Source organism: Oculina patagonica, unplaced genomic scaffold, assembly GCF_052425735.1.
Source record: "Oculina patagonica isolate OP01 unplaced genomic scaffold, crgOcupat unplaced35, whole genome shotgun sequence".
NCBI classification, from domain to species: Eukaryota; Metazoa; Cnidaria; class Anthozoa; order Scleractinia; family Oculinidae; genus Oculina; species Oculina patagonica.
Genome location: NW_027558201.1, coordinates 15,851 through 35,166, shown reverse-complemented (window position 1 = coordinate 35,166; position 19,316 = coordinate 15,851). Strand labels below are relative to the sequence as shown.

General features: G+C 39.9%; 1 protein-coding gene across 1 annotated transcript; it reads left to right on the top strand.

The window, feature by feature from the left end:
• Positions 1–258: 258 nt before the first annotated feature.
• LOC144640558 (neurobeachin-like protein 1) lies at positions 259–18,170 on the top strand. Its single transcript, XM_078499666.1, has 13 exons — positions 259–513; positions 2,780–3,002; positions 4,232–4,501; positions 7,639–8,146; positions 9,292–9,620; positions 10,585–10,857; positions 11,816–12,039; positions 12,554–12,780; positions 13,883–14,082; positions 14,628–14,797; positions 15,513–15,724; positions 16,452–16,759; positions 17,691–18,170. Exons 1-13 carry the CDS (start codon positions 333–335, stop codon positions 17,818–17,820), a joined length of 3,255 nt encoding a protein of 1,084 aa, XP_078355792.1. The 5' UTR covers positions 259–332; the 3' UTR covers positions 17,821–18,170.
• Positions 18,171–19,316: the final 1,146 nt, after the last annotated feature.

The following is a 19,316-nucleotide window of genomic DNA, read 5'->3' as shown; positions in this document are numbered from 1 at the left end:
CAAAGGGGGTCTTATTTGCAAATTTTAGCCTAACAGGTTCTTAAATGTTAGTTCTTACTTGCGGGTTTTTACTGTATTTTTGACAAAATTCGAGGTGTTGGATAGCCGATGAAACACTGTCTCGACTGTTTGATCTATCTTTTGAATCAAAACAAAAACAACGGAGTAAATGGGGAAATAAAAACGTAAAGATCTATGCTAATTAAGACCTTGATGAATAATTAATGAGCTTGAAAAATATTTTTCTTTATTAGCTTGTTGAGAATGTCGTGCTTCTCCTTGAAGTATTAAACGTCTGGGACGAAAACGAAGAAAACGTGGAATGGGAAGAAATGGCTCAAGTTGGAGTAAGGATTCTCTTGGCTTTTATTTCTCGACCGGAAACAGAATACTGTGCTACAGCCTCGTCAAAGCTTAGCAAGCTCTTAAAAGCCCGGGTGAATACGTCACAAGGAGAGCTTTGCTACACTCTAGGACGATTACATCAAGCATTTGTTGTGTCAAGAGAGAAAGGTAATTAAGTGTTGCACTGTTTTATTTGGGGATCGATAGAACAGAGCTACTTTTTGGGGCTTTCATTATCCTCCAACTGTCTGTGATAATGTGGAAGTTAGATAAAGTATCAAATTAAAATTATTGATGAGAAACGTTAAATATATCTATTAAACACACCCCGCACAAAAAAATTCAGATAAAAAAACTTTTTGCAGCAAGTTAAAGGGACAGTGTCACCGTGAAGGTGTTGGTTTTAATTGGAAATCCACTAATAATGGCCTGGTCTTGCTTAAATGCACTGTACTAGTCATAATAACAGTAAAAGTGAGTCCGCTATGCGAACATGTGTGGACTTTCATTTGAATAAAAGTTGACATTATGAATTAATCAATGAGTTACTGTAGCAGTCAACAACTTCAAGTTTCGAATCGAGTAATTTGAGATACAAGGCGAAAAAACAAAGAACTTGTCAATCAATTTATTATTTACAAGACTGTTGGAAGAACAAAGTGTACTATTACTTGTCTTATGTACTACGCTTCAAGAAACAAACGTTACCATTGCCGCTTGGGATGTCACGCAATGTGAAGGAGCGTGGTGTGACCCTTTGTCACGTCGTTCACGACAAATGCCTTTTTTCATGCAAATAAAAACCTAGAATCCTACAAGAACAGCAGTTATTAGACCAAAAGCCTTTCCTTACCGCTAGCAAGATAGGATACTATTTTCATTAAAAAAAGAAATGTGCGTGGAGCACGTGAACTGTCTCGCATCGCTTGTTTACACAACCCTTACTTTTTGTGTAAAGCTTGTGTAAACAACTCATCGAAAAACTTATTTTCTTTCAATGAGTTCTTTTTTAACCTTTTTGGAATAAGAACTTTTCAATAAGCTTTCACAAATAATTTCTTAGTAGCTTGCGTAGAAAGGCGGAGAAATATATTTTTCTGTTTACGAAATATTCACTTGAAGTCGGTGTTTTGAGAGGCGGCGAAGGATGTTATTTGAACCGACAATTAAATTATTTTGTCGCACGGTTTGGATATATGCATATTCTACGGTTCGATGTTATTTTTATTCTTTTCATGACAATGTTTTAGTTCAGTTCTGAATTCGACATCGGTCTTTTGTTAAATATCCTACTTGAGAGAAATGGAGCTGGTGAATTATATCCCGGAGTCCAAGACAAGTAAAACAACATGATCAGCGAACTTGTTTTGATACAACTCGTTGTGCATTCATTGTGTTTGGCAAAGCTGAAATAAATAAATAACCAGACATTTGATTCGTTTTAATATGCGAATCAAAAATGCTCAAGCCGCACAGAGAAACAAAAACTGTGGAAAGTGAGTCAAAAGTGTGAAAAACAAGAAACGTGACCTATGACCGCAGTTGTTCAGCTCATTAGATATGCAGATTTCAGCCGTCGCGATTGTTATTTCACTTTTCATCTACGCCACCGCTGCCTTTGAAGTTGTTCCTTGATGTATATTTTCCAGCCACCACACGTTCTTCGAAAGCTGTGTCAAAAAAGGCTTCTAGATTCAAGAATAAAGTGCGACTTACTCGATACTGATCGAATTTCTGGGTTTACTGCCTTGGCTGCCCATCTCACCGAAACTTCGGATCCTCCGATCACTGTCGAAAACTTCCGAAAGCACTAACCCGAGTTATCACGGAAAGTGACCCCCCAATCGGAAAAAACTGCATGACAACAATGTGTAGACTTTAAAGTCCACACAAAAATTGTTACAAAGTGGTGTGGTTATGGATGGGTAGGAAAAAGTGGCCTAAAACTTGAAAAAGTCGGGCCGACGTTTTCAAGTTCACAGTGTTACTTGAAAGAAAATAACATAAAACCCATTTATTAGGGTTTATTCACAACTTGGAGAATGAACCTATGCCTTTATTTTATTTTTAAAGGTCATTTTGTTAATGAGTGAAAGTACCCTTACAGTTTTAGCATAGATAACACAAAACTTAGAAGACTTCTCGTGACACTGTCACTGTATTCTATTTCTCTTACCTTATTTGTTTGAGCAACATTGAATTCCTCGTCATTTTTTTCCTATAATTTTTTATCATTTTAGGGTTCCTTTTTTTCCAAAGTTTTAATTAAAAGCACAGAAAGCACATTACATGTACGTTTGGCTGCAAAAAATTAGAGTCCTTTAAAGGCAGGTTCCAAATGTCAACTTTGCCCCCTTTTGTCTGTTGTTTGTTTGTCCCCCTTTAACTGTTTTATTTAACATGTTTTGATGCAACATTTTTTCGTCTTTTTTAGCGGACTGTCGTAATTACACCTTTATCGTTCCCGTCGTCCGTCTGTTGCTTGTTAAGTACAACCACACCTTACCGCTGACCATCTACATGCCCACATTCTCGGCCGCTGACCGTGCACAACTGCAGGCTCAGGAGGATTTTCTCGAGCTGATGGAAAGTGAAGAGTTTAAGGCGATGATGAAACAGCAGATATACCCTGGGATGAAACAGTACGAAAATACTTTGTAAGTTGATAAAATTGCTACCGTAAAATTCCGAAAACAGCCATTGGATTACCTTTGTTTAAGGTGATTTCCTAGTATTGCATTGCGCATCCTTACTGCGCAGAATTTTACGCGTAATTAGCGCGCGCACACAAACAAAATGGCCGCTTTCTTCTATGCGGCTTGGCTCGTGAGAGAGATAAATCATCGTTTTCTCGTAAACGAGTACGGTGGCCTATCATTTTTTTTTTTCTCTTAGTTTGGGAGTTGCAATCAATTTTTTTCTATAAAATGAATACACATCAATTTCTATGGCAGAATAATACATTATCATCGAAAACGTGTACTTTGCCATTACTCGCAAAGACGTTATTAAGGAATTATGTGGTATATACAAGGTCTACCTGCTCCTAAACGAATACGGTGACCCTCTTTTTTATTTCAAAATTTAAGTTACCTTAAGGTAAACAACCACCCGGCACAGTTTGGTTGGAAATCTATGAGCCGTTCTATTTCACGTGATTTACCTTGAAAGGCTTTTGTTTTGGGCTTATTATAAGTAAAGGGCAGAGGGGGACATGGTATTATCGGAGGGAACTGTACTGAGTCTATATTTACAAGAGGATCACGTTTGAAAAAGTTGGCGGGGTAAAAGTCACTAAACCTGATGATTTGAAACAAAGAAACAAAATAAAAAACTGACAAGCTCCACAGTGGGGAGACCTTGTTATCGGTGGTCAGGAATAACATTGTATGTTATTTAACGTTTTAATTTAACATTGTATGTTATTTAACGTTTTTAAATTGCTTTATAAGTAGATGGATATTAAAATTGCGGCGCGCAATGTTCTAAGAGTTTCTCTTCTACAATATTGAGCGCAATGTTGAATCGTACATCGGGACCTTTAGACTGCTCACATTGCTCTCTTTTTCCATGACGTCGTAGCGATCGATCGTTTAGTTCGACGGGCCGCCATCTTGATTCCTGGACGCGAGTGAAAACTGGGGAGAGTGCAAAATGCCCGTGGGTAGCTATTAACACACCGCATCCCTACCCACGCATTTTTTGCACTCTCCCCAGTTTTCGCTTTCGTTCAGGAACCAAGATGGCGGCCAGTCGGACTCAACGATCGTTCTCTACGACTTCACGGAAAAGTAGGGGACTGTGAACAGACTACGGGACCTTTAGTGTTCATGTTGCTGTTGAACTTTATAGAATCCAGTCTCTAAATTCATCGTCTTTTTTTCAGCTCCGAGTCTACTTTAGCTTCGGGTCGCTTCTGGATGAATTGCCTGACAGGGCTCACAGAAAGTTTAAGGAATAAAGACAAAGCCCAGGAGGAGAGCGGCGAGAAGTTAGAGGAGCAAATTACTCGGCCGTTTAAACAACTTCAAGATTCACAGCGTGAACACATCAAGAATTTACCAAATCAACAAGAAAACCACAAAAATAATGTGGTACGTCAGTGGAAAGTGTTGAAGAGAATGCTGATGTCAGAAAGATCCCCGTGGGGGAGAAGGTGAGTCAAGCCTTTGATTCCCAGAAATGATCTACATGTTATTTCTCTTAGCAATATATATATATGCAATAAAGCATACATGTTATGAGAATTAAAGAATGATCGCCAAAGTCAGTCAGCAAGCCAGTCAGTCAGTCAGTCAGTCAGGCAGGCAGACAATCAGTGAGTCAGTCAGTCAGTCAGTCAGTCAGTCAGTCAGTCAGTCAGTCAGTCAGTCAGTCAGTCAGTCAGTCAGTCAGTCAGTCAGTCAGTCAGTCAGTCAATCAGTCAGTCAGTAAAGACTTTATTTTACGATGGTATCACTAAAATAGCATTAAAAAACTAACAAATGAGTGGCCCTCTTAGGGCTCCTCCCCAAAGGAGATTGTCTTGATAGTTAAGGTGGCTCGACCCAGTTTTTTTCTTGCGATACCTACCAACTTTGAAACCATCATACTTAAAGGGATTAATGTCAATGACATATCCACTATATTACATGAATTACACATAGACTGAACTGCAATATGATATAAATTTTTGGGAGATCAGAATGAATATCACGTGACAATGACGTCACACAGGGTTTTGCTCTGAATCGAATTTTAGCCCTTAACCGCATTTTCTCTCGAGATCCTCCAAGGTACGTCTACCTTGGGTCTTTGCCTTCAGCTCTGCGGAGTTTCATCGAAATCTACAAGAGGAATTTTGAAATATCTTGGAATTTGTTTTTAGATGGTATAATTTATGCGTAAAATAAAGACAAAACTTCATATAAAGAAATTTGCTTCTTTTTTATGTTTAATGGGAGGCTTTAGCCCTCATTCCTTTTAAAAATGTCCCATATCCGATATCCATACCGTAAAAAGTAGGTAGACTTGCGCGATTTCGAAAAATATGAAATATATGAATCATAGTGAAGCTCAATGTTTAGCTCTATTTACCAATTTTACGCCTACTTTCGCAAAAAACACGATTATTTCAAAACTCGTCGATGAATTTTCCCCAAACTTTTTAAGGGTAGCAATTGATCAGTACACTACACAATCCCTGAATTTGATGCTCATTGAAAACTTCTAAGGTTGTCTAATATAAACGCAAAATTGAGTAAATACTGAAGCGATCTCGTAGTTTTGAATAATTTTGTGCTCTGGGATTTCCTATTGTTTCGAGTTGAGCACAACATCGAATTCCTGTGCACCCCGCGTAAAATGACTACGCTTGGCTACCTTCCGAAAGCTCACCGAAATATTTCCGAAATATAGTCCGTTTTAAACTAAACAATGGAAAAGAAATTGTCACGCCACAACTTTTCTTGTGTGGTCGACGTCTTGGCTGAGTTTAAAGTTAAAAATGCCAAGCACAAGAAATGCAGATGTACTAAATGCTACGCTAAACATCAAAAGAAAGAAAGTGTAAAAGAGGTAAGTTTCTGAGTACGCTGTCAAGTCATATGTAAATGACTGGAATGGCGTCAAAACATAACCGGCTTTGAGTTTTATTCATTCATTATTGTTTACTTGAACTCGAGAATATTACCATATTCCGAAAGATTTCCACGCGTGAAATAACTACGCTTGGCCACCTTCCGAAAGCGTACCGAAATCTTTCGGAATATGGTAATATTCTCGAGTTCAAGTAAACAATAATGAATGAATAAAACTCAAAGCCGGTTATGTTTTGACACCATTCCAGTCATTTACATATGACTTGACAGCGTACTCAGAAACTTACCTCTTTTACACTTTCTTTCTTTTGATGTTTAGCGTAGCATTTAGTACTTCTGCATTTCTTGTGCTTGGCATTTTTAACTTTAAACTCAGCCAAGACGTCGACCACACAAGAAAAGTTGTGGCGTGACAATTTCTTTTCCATTATTTAGTTTAAAACGGACTATATTTCGGAAATATTTCGGTGAGCTTTCGGAAGGTAGCCAAGCGTAGTCATTTTACGCGGGGTGCACAGGAATTCGATGTTGTGCTCAACTCGAAACAATAGGAAATCCCAGAGCACAAAATTATTCAAAACTACGAGATCGCTTCAGTATTTACTCAATTTTGCGTTTATATTAGACAACCTTAGAGGTTTTCAATGAGCATCAAATTCAGGGATTGTGTAGTGTAAGGATCAATTGTCACCCTAAAAAATTTTGGGGAAAATTCATCGACGAGATTTGAAATAATCGTGTTTTTTGCGAAAGTAGGCGTAAAATTGGTAAATAGGGCTAAACATTGAGCTTCACTATGATTCGTATATTTCATATTTTTCGAAATCGCGCAAGTCTACCTGCTTTTTACGGTATGGATATCGGATATGGGACATTTTTAAAAGGAATGAGGGCTAAAGCCTCCCATTAAGCATAAAAAAGAAGCAAATTTCTTTATATGAAGTCTTGTCTTTATTTTACGCATAAATTATACCATCTAAAAACAAATTCCAAGATATTTCAAAATTCCTCTTGTAGATTTCGATGAAACTCCACAGAGCTGAAGGCAAAGACCCAAGGTAGACGTACCTTGGAGGATCTCGAGAGAAAATGCGGTTAAGGGCTAAAATTCGATTCAGAGCAAAACCCTGTGTGACGTCATTGTCACGTGATATTCATTCTGATCTCCCAAAAATTTATATCATATTGTAGTTCAGTCTATGTGTAATTCATGTGATATAGTAGATATGTCATTGACATTAATCCCTTTAAGTTTGAGGGTTTTAAAGTTGATAGGTATCGCTAGAAAAAAACTGGGTCGAGCCACCTTAAACCATTTCTTCCAACCAATACTATGAGAAATGCATGGAGACGTTTAAGGAGAATTTGCATGTTGACATTGGGTCTTCTTCACTCCTATGCAGCACGTTTTAAGAAAGTGACGTTTGTATGCAGAAATTTTTTTTTTTTTTTTCCAAAAAAAAAAAAAAAGAAAATTATGCAAATTTCAACTAAAGCTATTCTTCAGGGCTAGTACTACAATGTAAGGAAAATAACGGCTCTAAAATTTAAAAAGGTTAAAATATTGGCCACTAAATTTTGTCTATCTCCCGTAGTAACAGACTTGCAATTTATTTGGTTTAATATTTCAACCTAACAACTAGTTTTACTTAATTTGCCAATAGCCAGTTTATCTGCTTGCTAATATAACCAGTTTTTTTTTCCTGTCGTACAGGTCACCACAGGAATCGCACTGGAAACTCTCCTCCACAGAGAATTTTCACCGCATGCGTCTCAAACTGACACAAAACTATTCATTCACACCTCATACCGAGGCTAGCCGCGCGCGTGACAACGCGGACGTGGTAGACGCGCGCGAATCTTCCATGCCCGTGCGTGTCGCGAAAGAAGCTGTGGTGCAAAATGTCGATGAGGACATTCTTGAAGTCGAGGATCCGGGAAGTCCGGTTAGAAAAGAAAGGCAGCGTGCAATTTCTGAAACAGAAAAATCAGTTTTGGGTGAAGTTTGTGAGCTAATAACTCTTATGGATATTGTACCTGGGAAGCTTGAGATCACCACTACGCATGTCTACTTCTATGCGGATGAGACCGCTGGTCAGGATTTCCAGTGGCCGTTGAGTGAACTGAGAGAAGTTCATTTAAGGCGACATAATCTGAGAAGGAGCGCTTTGGAGTTCTTTCTGATTGATCAGACAAACTACTTCTTGAACTTCAATAAGGAGGTATTTGCTGTAGCCTTTACTCTTGCCTTCGATTGGATCTTCTTGAACATTGTTTCAAAAATGCCTTACGTATACTATGTCAGTTGCTCAATATTCTCACTCAAGCCTCGTTTACGTGCAATTGTTCTCAAACCTTTGGCATCTTCACACTGTTTAGACAAAGTTAATAGTATTGGTTTTTCAAAATGGTAGTTTAAATACAGCAGATTCATAAGTTGATTTGCATATTTATTGAGTACAATCGAGTCAAATTGCTTTTCAGTCTTTTTCTCCGTTGATGACATATGGTTTACCTTGTAGCATTTTTTCCCGCTCTTGACACCGGTTACACGTTTTCCCGCGCTTACCAACGGTTGCACATTTTCCCGCACTTGCGAAGGTTCAACATTTTCCCGCGCTTTGCAACAGGCCCTTGTTGTTCAACGTTCGGCATTAACAATATTGTGGTTGTCTTTGAAAAGCACCTTCGAGTAAAGAAAATTAAGTATGTATAATGTTCATATTTAAGCTTCGAACAGTTTGGCAAAGTGATCTTGCATTTGATTGGTAAAGGACACAACATCCTTGCTGTAGAAAAATTGCAATACTCTACAAAAGCAATAGGCCTTTTCACGGTTTTCGTCGCCATTTTGACGGGTAGGCAACGCGGTTAGAAATTACAGTGTTTGTATGGGAATCCGACGGCAAATATCTTTTACAAAACTTGAATTCTGGACAACTTATGAACTGTAAAGTTCAGATACTAGGAAAAAAAAATTATTCGCCGAGTTTGAAGGATGTAGTTGGGCTAGAAAGCGGTCGAGTTACGTTTTTAATTTCCCATACATTTGTTTATATTTTTTCCGCAATTTAACGCGGTTCGCGGGAAAAATAGACAAGTATGGAAAAAACGCTGAAATAATCTTTTACCTAGTATCTGAACTTACTAGTTGTCATCAACTTTTAGAATATGAGCCGTCGGATTCCCATACAAACACTTAATCTAACCGCTTGGCTACTCGTCAAAATGGCGTCAACCGTGTGGCTTAACAAGGCTCAAAAACACAAAACGAAAGTACACTAAGCATACCAGCGCTATATTTTAGTCGATAAAAACAATTTGAGAGTATGCCCATGTATAACGTTAATATCATTTTGTTGTTTAGACTCGCAACAAAGTGTACAAGAAAATTATGTCCCTCCGGCCTCGTAATCTGTACTACATCGGCGCCAGATCCCCCGCGAACCTACTTAAGGCTTCAGGGCTCACAGAAAAGTGGGTACACAGAGAAGTATCCAATTTTGAGTACCTTATGCAGCTGAACACCATCGCTGGACGGACTTACAACGACCTGAGTCAGTATCCAGTGTTCCCTTGGGTCCTTGTGGACTACGACTCAGAGGAGTTACGTCTGGATGACCCTGCCGTGTACAGGGACCTTTCCAAGCCCGTAGGGGCGCTGAATCCAGACAGAGTAGACACTATACGGGAGAGGTATGTTGTTTCACCTTCGAAGAAATAGAATAGTCGACGCAAACAGTACAACACACTGTATAAGTGGACCCTTTTCACCCTTTAACGACGAGGTTACGGGCAAGACCATAATGTCATTTTGTGTTGAGGATATTGTACCATGCACAGTGGCCAAATGGTTGGTCTTTGAATCGAACGCTTTGGGTTGAATTCAACCGTCCGGGGTCTTTGTCTTGTTTTTTTGGGAAAACACCTAACTGTCACAATGTCTCCCTTCATGCGGAAGTGTAAATGAGTATCAGCGAGTTACCGAAGCAACATTACAAAATGCCGAGGGTAACCCTACGATTGACTAGCATCCCATCCAGGGGGGAGTGGCAGTGCTCTTAGTCGCTACAAAAACCCAGATAACCTTTAGTTAGTCTTGGAAGCAGAGACATTAAAGTAGCTACGTGCTGAAAAATTGCACGTGCGGTTCTTGGCACTTTGATTGGCTGAACAGTTTGGTAAACCAACAAAAAGATGGCAAAACGTTGCACGTGCAGTTGGTGGCTCTGATTGGCTGAGAAGTTTGGGAAACCAACAGAAACAGACAGATGTCAAAAAGCTGTACGTGCAGCTCTTGGCTATTTGATTGGCTGTAAAATTAAAAAAAGAAAACAACAACAACAACAAAAAGATGTCAGGCTCTGTCAGAGCTTAACAAGTTGACGTTTTCACATACAATGATTTCTTTCGCCACATAACTGATAGACCTTCCCGCATTCCAACGAACAATGGTGCCGAGTCGAGGTTAGGGTGAACAAAAATACAAGGAATGTTTGAAAAGTCCACCCCAACCTTGTTCTGGTGCTATTGTTCGTACGCACTGCAGTGGAATGCGGGAAAGGTCTATTTCTTTTTAGCTTGTAATTTGCGTGAATAATTTTTTCTAGTCATTTTCTTTTAACACTTCATGAACACATTTTTGTTCTCTTTTTTTCAGATACGACACGTTCGTAGATCCCTGTGGACTAATTGCTAAGTTTCACTATGGTTCACATTATTCAAGCTCCGCGGGAGTTCTTCATTACATGTTGCGCGTGGAACCCTTCACCACTCTTCATGTTAAACTACAGAGCGGACGCTTCGACTGTGCAGACAGACAGTTTCATAACATCTCTTCTTCCTGGGACTCGATTTATGCGAAAGGCGGTGATGTTAAAGAGCTTATACCCGAGTTTTTCTACTTCCCAGATTTCTTGGTCAACTCTAACAGGTAATACGATTAAGTTGTTTTAAAAATGATTGAGACTATACGGGTTTGGGGGACGGTTGCGAAAGCAATCTTTGTTGTCATTTTGGTGGCTTTAAACGACAGGTTGAAAAGCTCAGTTAGACTCTTCGCAGCCCTCTATTTTCTCGTATTTTTCTTCGATCGTTAAACGCCGGGAAAGATTCCCTTGGAAGCTGGACGCCAGCGCAAAACGGGGGGCGCGAGGGGGCTGGGGACGGTGGCCTGCTCGCTGCGCTTGCTTTTTCCCTTGTGTTTTTTTTTTGCGTCTAAAAATAGAGGGCTGTAAACAGTCTCTTCGATTAAACGAACCTTTATATAACGAAGTCCTTGGTATAACGAATCGTATTTTTCGCCCCAGTATAGTAAAATGAATGGAAGAGAGCCCCGATATAACGAAACCTCGTTATAGCGAACATATTTTGGCATTCAACATTCAGCATTTTGGTTCCACTGTAGAACGAATATTTTAGAACTTTAAATAAAGAGCTACTACATACTGTAATACTGTAAGGACAAAACGAGTTCTTTAGTGCCCATACACGTAAGCAGAAAAGTAATCCGTTAAAGCGACATTGTTTTTGGTTGGTAAGCTTGGTATACACGTATCCTTAGAGCGTTGACTAACTTTGCTTTAGGTCGATACGAAGTTTGCAAGTATTTTTACTAATAAAACATGATAAAACAAACACTTTTCAATGTCCGTTGTCCCTCTTAGAAAGGTGTCCGTCTTATAGGGAGTTTGGTTACAGTAAAATGACTGGAAAACGGCAGGGACCATCACCAGGTGTCCGTCGTATGGAGGTGTCCGTCTTATAGAGGTGTCGGTTAAGAGAGAGTTGACTGTATACGTAAAGAGGCACAACGGACCTGAATATGTGACCGATGCGCTGTTCTTCAGAGTATTCATCTAAAGTTTACGCACATTCAAATTTTCTCTCAGATTTGATCTCGGCCACCTTCAGCGAGGCGAAGCTGTTGATGACGTCATTCTCCCGCGCTGGGCGGCCTCGCCTGAAGATTTCGTGGTCAAACATAGACAAGCCTTGGAATCTGATCACGTGTCATCACATCTACACGAGTGGATTGACTTGATATTCGGCTACAAACAGAAGGGACCTGCCGCAGCTGAAGCATTGAATGTGTTTTACTATTGTACTTATGAAGGTATGAGGTAACACTACATGTCTCATATCTCATGCGTAAGGAGTGGCCGATACCCGATACCAAGTATTCAACACCGCGATACCGAGGAGATATCGGATAATAGCAATACCCGCGAAAAATATTGATACTTTCGATACTGCACGTGACCTGAGCCTGTGGTGTTTTGGTCAGCACCTGATATTCGTAAATTTGATATTGAGCAAGGCCGAGTAACAATTAACGAAGTTCTTGTCAATAAATTGAAATCTTTCACTTTTTTTAATGTAGCTTAATTGTCTATACGTTGTTGATGCAACTGGAAAAAAAATCTGAACGGTAATCAACATTTACAGTGCCAGACTGTCCTTTATTTGGTAAAACAATCGAAAACAAATCAAATGGCATATATACCAGCTAAGTCAACTTTAGTTCGTCGTGTGAAGGCCGCTTTTTGCCCAACTTATTTGCAGTACTCTACGATAGGTTTGAAAACCTTATTGCCTCTCCTCAAAAGTTAACTTGTTTTAACTCATAGGAGCAGTAGATCTGGACGCCATCACCGACCCAAATGAACGAGAGGCAACTGAGGGAATGATCAACAACTTTGGCCAAACTCCTATCCAGCTACTCACTCAACCACATCCACTGCGCATGTCTGCTGAAGAAGCCGCAAAGTTTAAGGCAGCAAAGAGTGCGGGCACGAGCAGAACGCTGGAAAATGTGTTTGAGCACTTCGCTAAGTTGAAAGCTTATTTTGTTACAGTAAGTTCTGGTAAATCGTTGGAAAAGTAATACCGTAAAACTCCGGCTATAAGTCCTTGGCTTATACAATTTCATAAGGGTTCTGACTGGGAATATAAATGGGAGGGCTGTTATCTGCGGGGGCCTATAAGCGGAATAAAAAAAAAAACATTTTGAAACGAGCCACGGCAGTGTTGATCGAAATACGTTTTTAAGTTAAAATGTCGTAATAAAGCAACATATAGCCCTGTATTTAGTACTGTCATCAAGCAGGGGATCACGTTTTTGGATCCAAGTGCGTTCGTTACATCGGGAGCTCACTGCATATAAACCTTTAAAGCTGTCTCAAATTTGTTCAAATAATCCAAATTGATTTGGATTATGGGGGATTTGATATCAATAAGGAAAGATAAATATTAAAAATTCAAGTGTTAAGGTGGTTTTTGATATATTGACACCAAAATGGGCGTGCTGTTCAAAGGTGTATATTAATTTTGTTTTTCACACTTTTCTCGACAAATAAACTACAATCGACTCGTTAACAGTTGAGCGTTTCTCGTAACCACCAAAGCAGCACAATTCAGTGGAACCCCGATATAACGATATGCCAAGGGAGCAGTAAAATTCTATCGTTATATCGAAGTATCGTTATATCGAAACTCCCGATATAACGATATGGCCGTAAAATGACCGGAAATATCGTTATATCGGGGTAAACCCAACATATACTTTTTAACTGGATAGAGAGACTTAGAATACAATATCATTTTCTTATATCATCGTATAAAGCTGTTGTCAGAAACGTTAGAGATTACTCTGTTACTGTTATGTTGTTGTAGTAAATTCAATGTTTTGCTTAAATTGTGACTGTGTACTGATAATATCGTTATATCGGGGAAGCCGATTTTACGTTCGGTCCGCTTAATTCTCATCGTTATATCGGGAATATCGTTATATCGAAGATCGTTATATCGAGGTTCTGTGCCATACATTTTACTGTAACTTTTGCCGGGACATAGAATATTCATCGTTATACCGGAAATATCGTTATATCGAGGATCGTTATATCGGGGTTCCACTGTTGTTTGTTTAGAAATAAATCCCCAATCTCTTTTCTTACCAGGTATCTGATGCTACTGACCCACTGGTGTTCGCAGCAGTGTCCCAGGTGTACACCAGATCACTGATTCACTCAGGCATGCCTGAACACATGATCACTATCAGCCAGAATGGCATTGTGGGGCTACAGGACTGGTTACCTTACTCCAAGACTAGAACAAAACCATTCACCTTTGAAATGGACCCTTCTGTGTCATCAAACAGGTATGAATTGATAACGGTGACATTGAAATGCGACTTATTCAAACGTTTGCAAAGCTAACAGTACCACGAGAAAGTTCTGCTCAATATATTTCATTTGAATGGTCACACACTAGGTTTTCTTCCACAGACTGAAAAGTTAGAACTACCTTGTACAACATAATGAACAGTACCACATGAAAGTACTGCTCAATAATAGCTTTCATTTGAATGGTCACACACTAGGGTTTTATCTACAGACTTAAAAGTTAGAACCACCTTGTACAGCATATTGAACAGTACCACGTGAAGGTACTGCTCAATAGCTTTCTTTTGAATGGCCACACACTAGGGTTTCATCCACAGACTTAAAAGTTAGAGCCACCTTGTACAGTATAATAAACAGTACCACATGAAAGTACTGCTCAATAGCTTTCTTTTGAATGGTCATACACTTAGGTTTAATCCATAGACTTCAAGTTAGAACCACCTTGTACAGCATAATAAACTGCATAATAGCTTTCACTCAAATGATCACACACTAGTTAACACCATTTCTTCCGCTGCAGATTACGCCGTTGTATCGCAGGCCCGTTCAATCCTGATTTACAGGTTACGTCACGCTTGTTTACCATTACCCATGATGCTAAGCTAATTATAACCGCTGGCCACTGGGACAACAGTTTCAGAGTTTTTACTACAAGGGGGAAACAGCTGACAAGAATTGTGGCCCATACAGGTATGCATCGGTTATATTGAATACACAGGGATTTTATTGTCTTAGAAAGCACAAAATAAAATTTAAAACAAATTGCGCAAGAAACGGTATGGTTTATTCAGCGCCTCGATAATAAGCTATTTCCTTCTAAAATTGGTCCAAGTCTTTTCAGGGATAATGTATTTTCAGGGTCCGTACGGGTCCTGGAAAATCTAGAAAGTCCTGTAATTTTTTGTGGCACTTTCCAAGACTGGAAACTCCTGGAAAAAAAACACTGGTCTTTGAAAGTTCTGGAAATCTGTTATTTAGCGATTGATTTCTCAGAACTAACATGAGAAGAAATTTACAGAAAGTAAGGAGAAATAATATTGATCCCTTTGGAGTGAAAGGGTTCATGTTAATTTTGGAGTCCTGGAAAAATCAATCTGAGTCCTTGAAATGTCCTGGAAAAGTACTGGATTTTTTTTTGGGAAAGGGGGGGGACCCTTTTTTTATATGTTATTAAAAAAAAAAAAAAAAAAAAATCTCCCCAAAATTGCGTGATTTAGCTCTTATAGCGTGAAAAAAGAGAGATGTGGCCGCTGTTAAATAACGCTTGTAGAAAATGAGAATGATTAGTTCTATCTAATTGTCTTTGTTATATGACACAAACAATATATTTTATGCAACCATTTTCCATAGTCAGTGGCTAGTTCTAGTAATGTATTTTGTTAGTTTATCTGTGTCCTGTTTATAGACGTGATTACTTGCGTGTCATTGGATGACGATGGTCATCATCTGATAACCGGATCACGTGACACCACGTGTCGCCTGTGGGGAATCGCCCACCAGGGAGGAGTGGCTCAGGAGTTGAAGCGCACGCCTTTGCAGACCTTATATGGTCATGACAAGCCAATCACGTGTGTTGCCATGAGTTGGGAGCTCGACGTGGTGGTCAGCGGTTCTCAGGTAGTGTTTTGATGTAAAATATGCATGTCTGCGTAATTACCCAAAAAAAAAACCAACTATTAACCCGATTTCTTGGGAAACGGACTTGCTGGTTTCTTGAGTACTTGAGCCACAAATATTGCATTGAGTTGCGCGACAAAAATCGCCTGTGTGACGCACCTTAAAGAAATAAATGCACTAGAAAAATTATGCACAGTGGAATTTTTTTCACCCAAAAAAACACTATATCTACCCAGGGGGAAACTCGATACAAGGGGGAATTTACTAAGGATTTTGGGGGTCGAATCTGCGTGCGCGAGGAAATTGGTTGTGTCGAGTGATTAGCGCGAGAGGCGACAAGGGTAAAATACCAACTAATGTGACTTAGAAGTCCTTAGAGGGAAGCCGAGGCGATAATTTTTTTTTTTTTTTTTTTGGTGGTCCCCCCCCTACCCCCCCCCCCCCCCAGACACTATCCTACAAACTATTCTTTTCAACCGCAAATGCCAAACATAAACACCATGACATGCGTGAGCAAGCCGTGATTCACAGAGCGTCGAAAAGCAAAACGAAAGCAATTTCGATAACATCAATGACACTCCATTGAAAACCGCTCTGATAAATCCCATGAACCTGGCTAATTTTAACTAGTAGGGTGCCTTTACCAAGTTCACTGTCAAAGTCGGGCTGACACGCACAAAAAACATCAATATGCGGTAATACTAACGTAAGGATTTCTCCTCAACAGGATGGGACATGTATCATTTACACAGCACGAAAAGGAGAGTATGTCGTCACGCTAAGACCCATGAGAACGGCACTCTGTACACAGCCAAGCCCATGTCACGTGACCAGCCTGGCTCTATCCGAATATGGAAACATCGTAGTGTTCTGCAAGCAAGAATCCAACCGCGCCCTGTGTAGATACTCTATCAATGGAAAACTTCTGTCAAAAGACGTTAAATTAAAAGAGGATGTAGCGGATGTCTTAATTTCTGGTGAATATATTGTTACCGGGGGTACCAATGGGAGACTGGAGATCAGAGAGTTGCACAGGTTTGAGATCTTTGTTTGTTTGTTTGTTTGTTTGTTTGTTTGTTTGTTTTTTTCCATTTGTTTGTTTGTAGGGCAGTTCTGGAAATATGTCACACACGTATTCCTAGATGGATTCACGTCTCCATACGCATTGCCGGGACTATTGTCCAGTCCCAGCCATTGCTCCATATGCTTTACAATGAAGCTGGGATTAAAAGTAACCCTTGGACAGATAACTGTAGCAAACGAAGATATAGGGTTGATGATTTTTACCCTTTTCGCCTGGCAATGCCATTTTGATAAGTCCTTACTAGGACAAAACAGCGGTTCATGGCAATATCAAACCCCTTAGCGTTTGCACATGACTGACGTAGTCAAGAAAGCAAAGGTCTGGTGTCGAGTATGCTGACCATGTCTACCGCTGCGCGTGTAATTGACTGTGCGCATGCGTGCAGGTTATTGGTTTTAGCCGGTTTCTTTTGAACTTAAACTTGTTATTCCTAACATCTTCAAAATTCTTCGGACGATCGTCAGAGGTCGGAAGGAAAAGACCCAAAAGTTAAGTCTTTCAGTGTGGTGCGCTCGATCAGAACAGCGAAGGCCGAGGGCTAATATGTTGTAGTTTAAATTAATTTCAGGTCAAAATGATTTCAAACTAGTTTGATTTGTATTTTTCTTTGTTTAAGGATTATGGTAACAAATCTGAAACAAAACAAAATACAAATCAAACTTGTTTAAAATCATTTTGGCCTGAAATTCATTTTAAACTACAACACTTATACTCCGAGTAGTATAAACTCCCTGGCAAGCTTGGCTAATAAAAGGTTTCTTACAAAACTTGATGATTGGAAAAAAGCTGTTCAAACTTTACCCGTTCAATTGCCAATAAAATATTTGACCGGCAATAACGCATTCTGATTAGCTAACTTAAGTTCCCCTTCCTTCCTTGCAGTTTCCAAGTGGTAAAGAAGATGAACCTTCTAGTTCCAATCCGTTCCGTCTCGCTGGCGAGAGATAATACACACATCTTTGTTTGTCTTCAAGATGGCAAGCTCATCGTCATTGCTGTAGACGGCTTGTGACGTCAGCCACGTCGTCGAATACCACGTGACCTACCTCGAGGAGCCATTGTCTACATTTTCAAATAGAAATGTTTTTCTTTAAAATGTTCTCACTGCAACTATAGTTTTAAGAAAGACAATGTGTCAAAGAATTGTATGCGTCCACGATTTTTGTTACCAGGTTGGTCAAGAACCTAGTCGACGTGACTATTTGAGGGAGCTGGCTCTAGCAACCGATTGCTTATGTTTAACAATAAGACTTAGAGCCCGAGTTTGCTATGAGCAAATAGTCAATGAAGCGCAGCCGAGTTGACTATCGCTCATAGAAAACGAGGGCGAGTAGTCAAATGTGTTACTAGACACGCAAAAGGATTGTAGTTCAGGCACGAGACCTTACACGAGACCTGTTCCAAACAAACCCGGTCCGAAAATCGGACCGGACAGGTCTTCTGTTTACAAGGGACCGTTCTGGAACCGATCCAGAACGGATCCAAAACTGGACCTGCTGTTTTGCAGGTCCAGTATTGGATCCGTTGCGGACCGATTCCAAAGGGGTCCCATGTAAACACCTGGATCGGTTCCAAACGGTTCCGTGTGAACAGAATCCGGTCCGGTCCGGTTCGGAACGGTTCTGCTCCGGTCCCGTGTAAACGTAGCCTCAGAAACTACAATTTTATCTCCCTCCCAAGGGTACTTTTATCTTTGGAGGTAAAACGCCCTGCAGACGATATTGCACTTTTATGTGTTTTTAAGCCAGAAAACAAGAATAGTGTTCCCTCTCAAATACAACGTGCGCGCGATCGTGATATTTTATCAGCAAATAGAAAACTGCAGAGAACCAATCAGATTCGCGGACACAACAGAAAAGGACTAAGTGCCTGCTAATGACTGTTAGAGAATTTGCTAGAGACTGACAGATAAAATGACGTAAAAATGTAGATAGTAGTTAATACGTAAGAAATGTAGATGTTGTTAGTTTTAAGAGTTGTATGCCCCTTCACACCGAAGATTAAATACGTTTTAAAGCCGTTAACTTAAGCATACGTAGTTTTAATATGTTTGTGAAATATTGCAGCCTTTATTTGGGTTGTGACGTAACACGTTGCGTGACGATTCAAGGCAAAATCAAGTAACGCGTTGCGTGACAATCCAAGGAGACTAAACGTCTCCGCACCCGTAGGAACATGTCGCAGCAACATGTAGCAGCGACAAAATCATGTGTTGTTCACACTGAGAGAACATGTAGCAAGGACGTGTAGCGGGGACATGTAGCAGCGACAAAATCACAATATGTACACGCAAGAGAATGTAGCGGGACATGTTGGAGCGACACGTCCCCTCTTGTGTGCTAATAATTTATGGCTCGTGCAAACACGAATTTTGCAGTAGTTTTGTCCCTGCGACATGTTGCACGGAGTTCAACTCGTTGAACTTTGTCCCCACGTGTGCGGAGATCTTAAGAATTAAGGTTGCTTATTGAAAGTTCGTAATATAAAGGTACAAGTGGAAGCCTATTT

Excerpts from the sequence above, each read along its gene's own strand:
- LOC144640558 (XM_078499666.1), top strand. The coding sequence starts at position 333 with ATGGCTCAAGTTGGAGTAAGGATTCTCTTGGCTTTTATTTCTCGACCG. Across the intron at positions 12,040-12,553 it reads TTACTATTGTACTTATGAAG|GAGCAGTAGATCTGGACGCC; the intron begins GTATGAGGTAAC and ends TTTAACTCATAG. Across the intron at positions 14,798-15,512 it reads AAGAATTGTGGCCCATACAG|ACGTGATTACTTGCGTGTCA; the intron begins GTATGCATCGGT and ends TCCTGTTTATAG.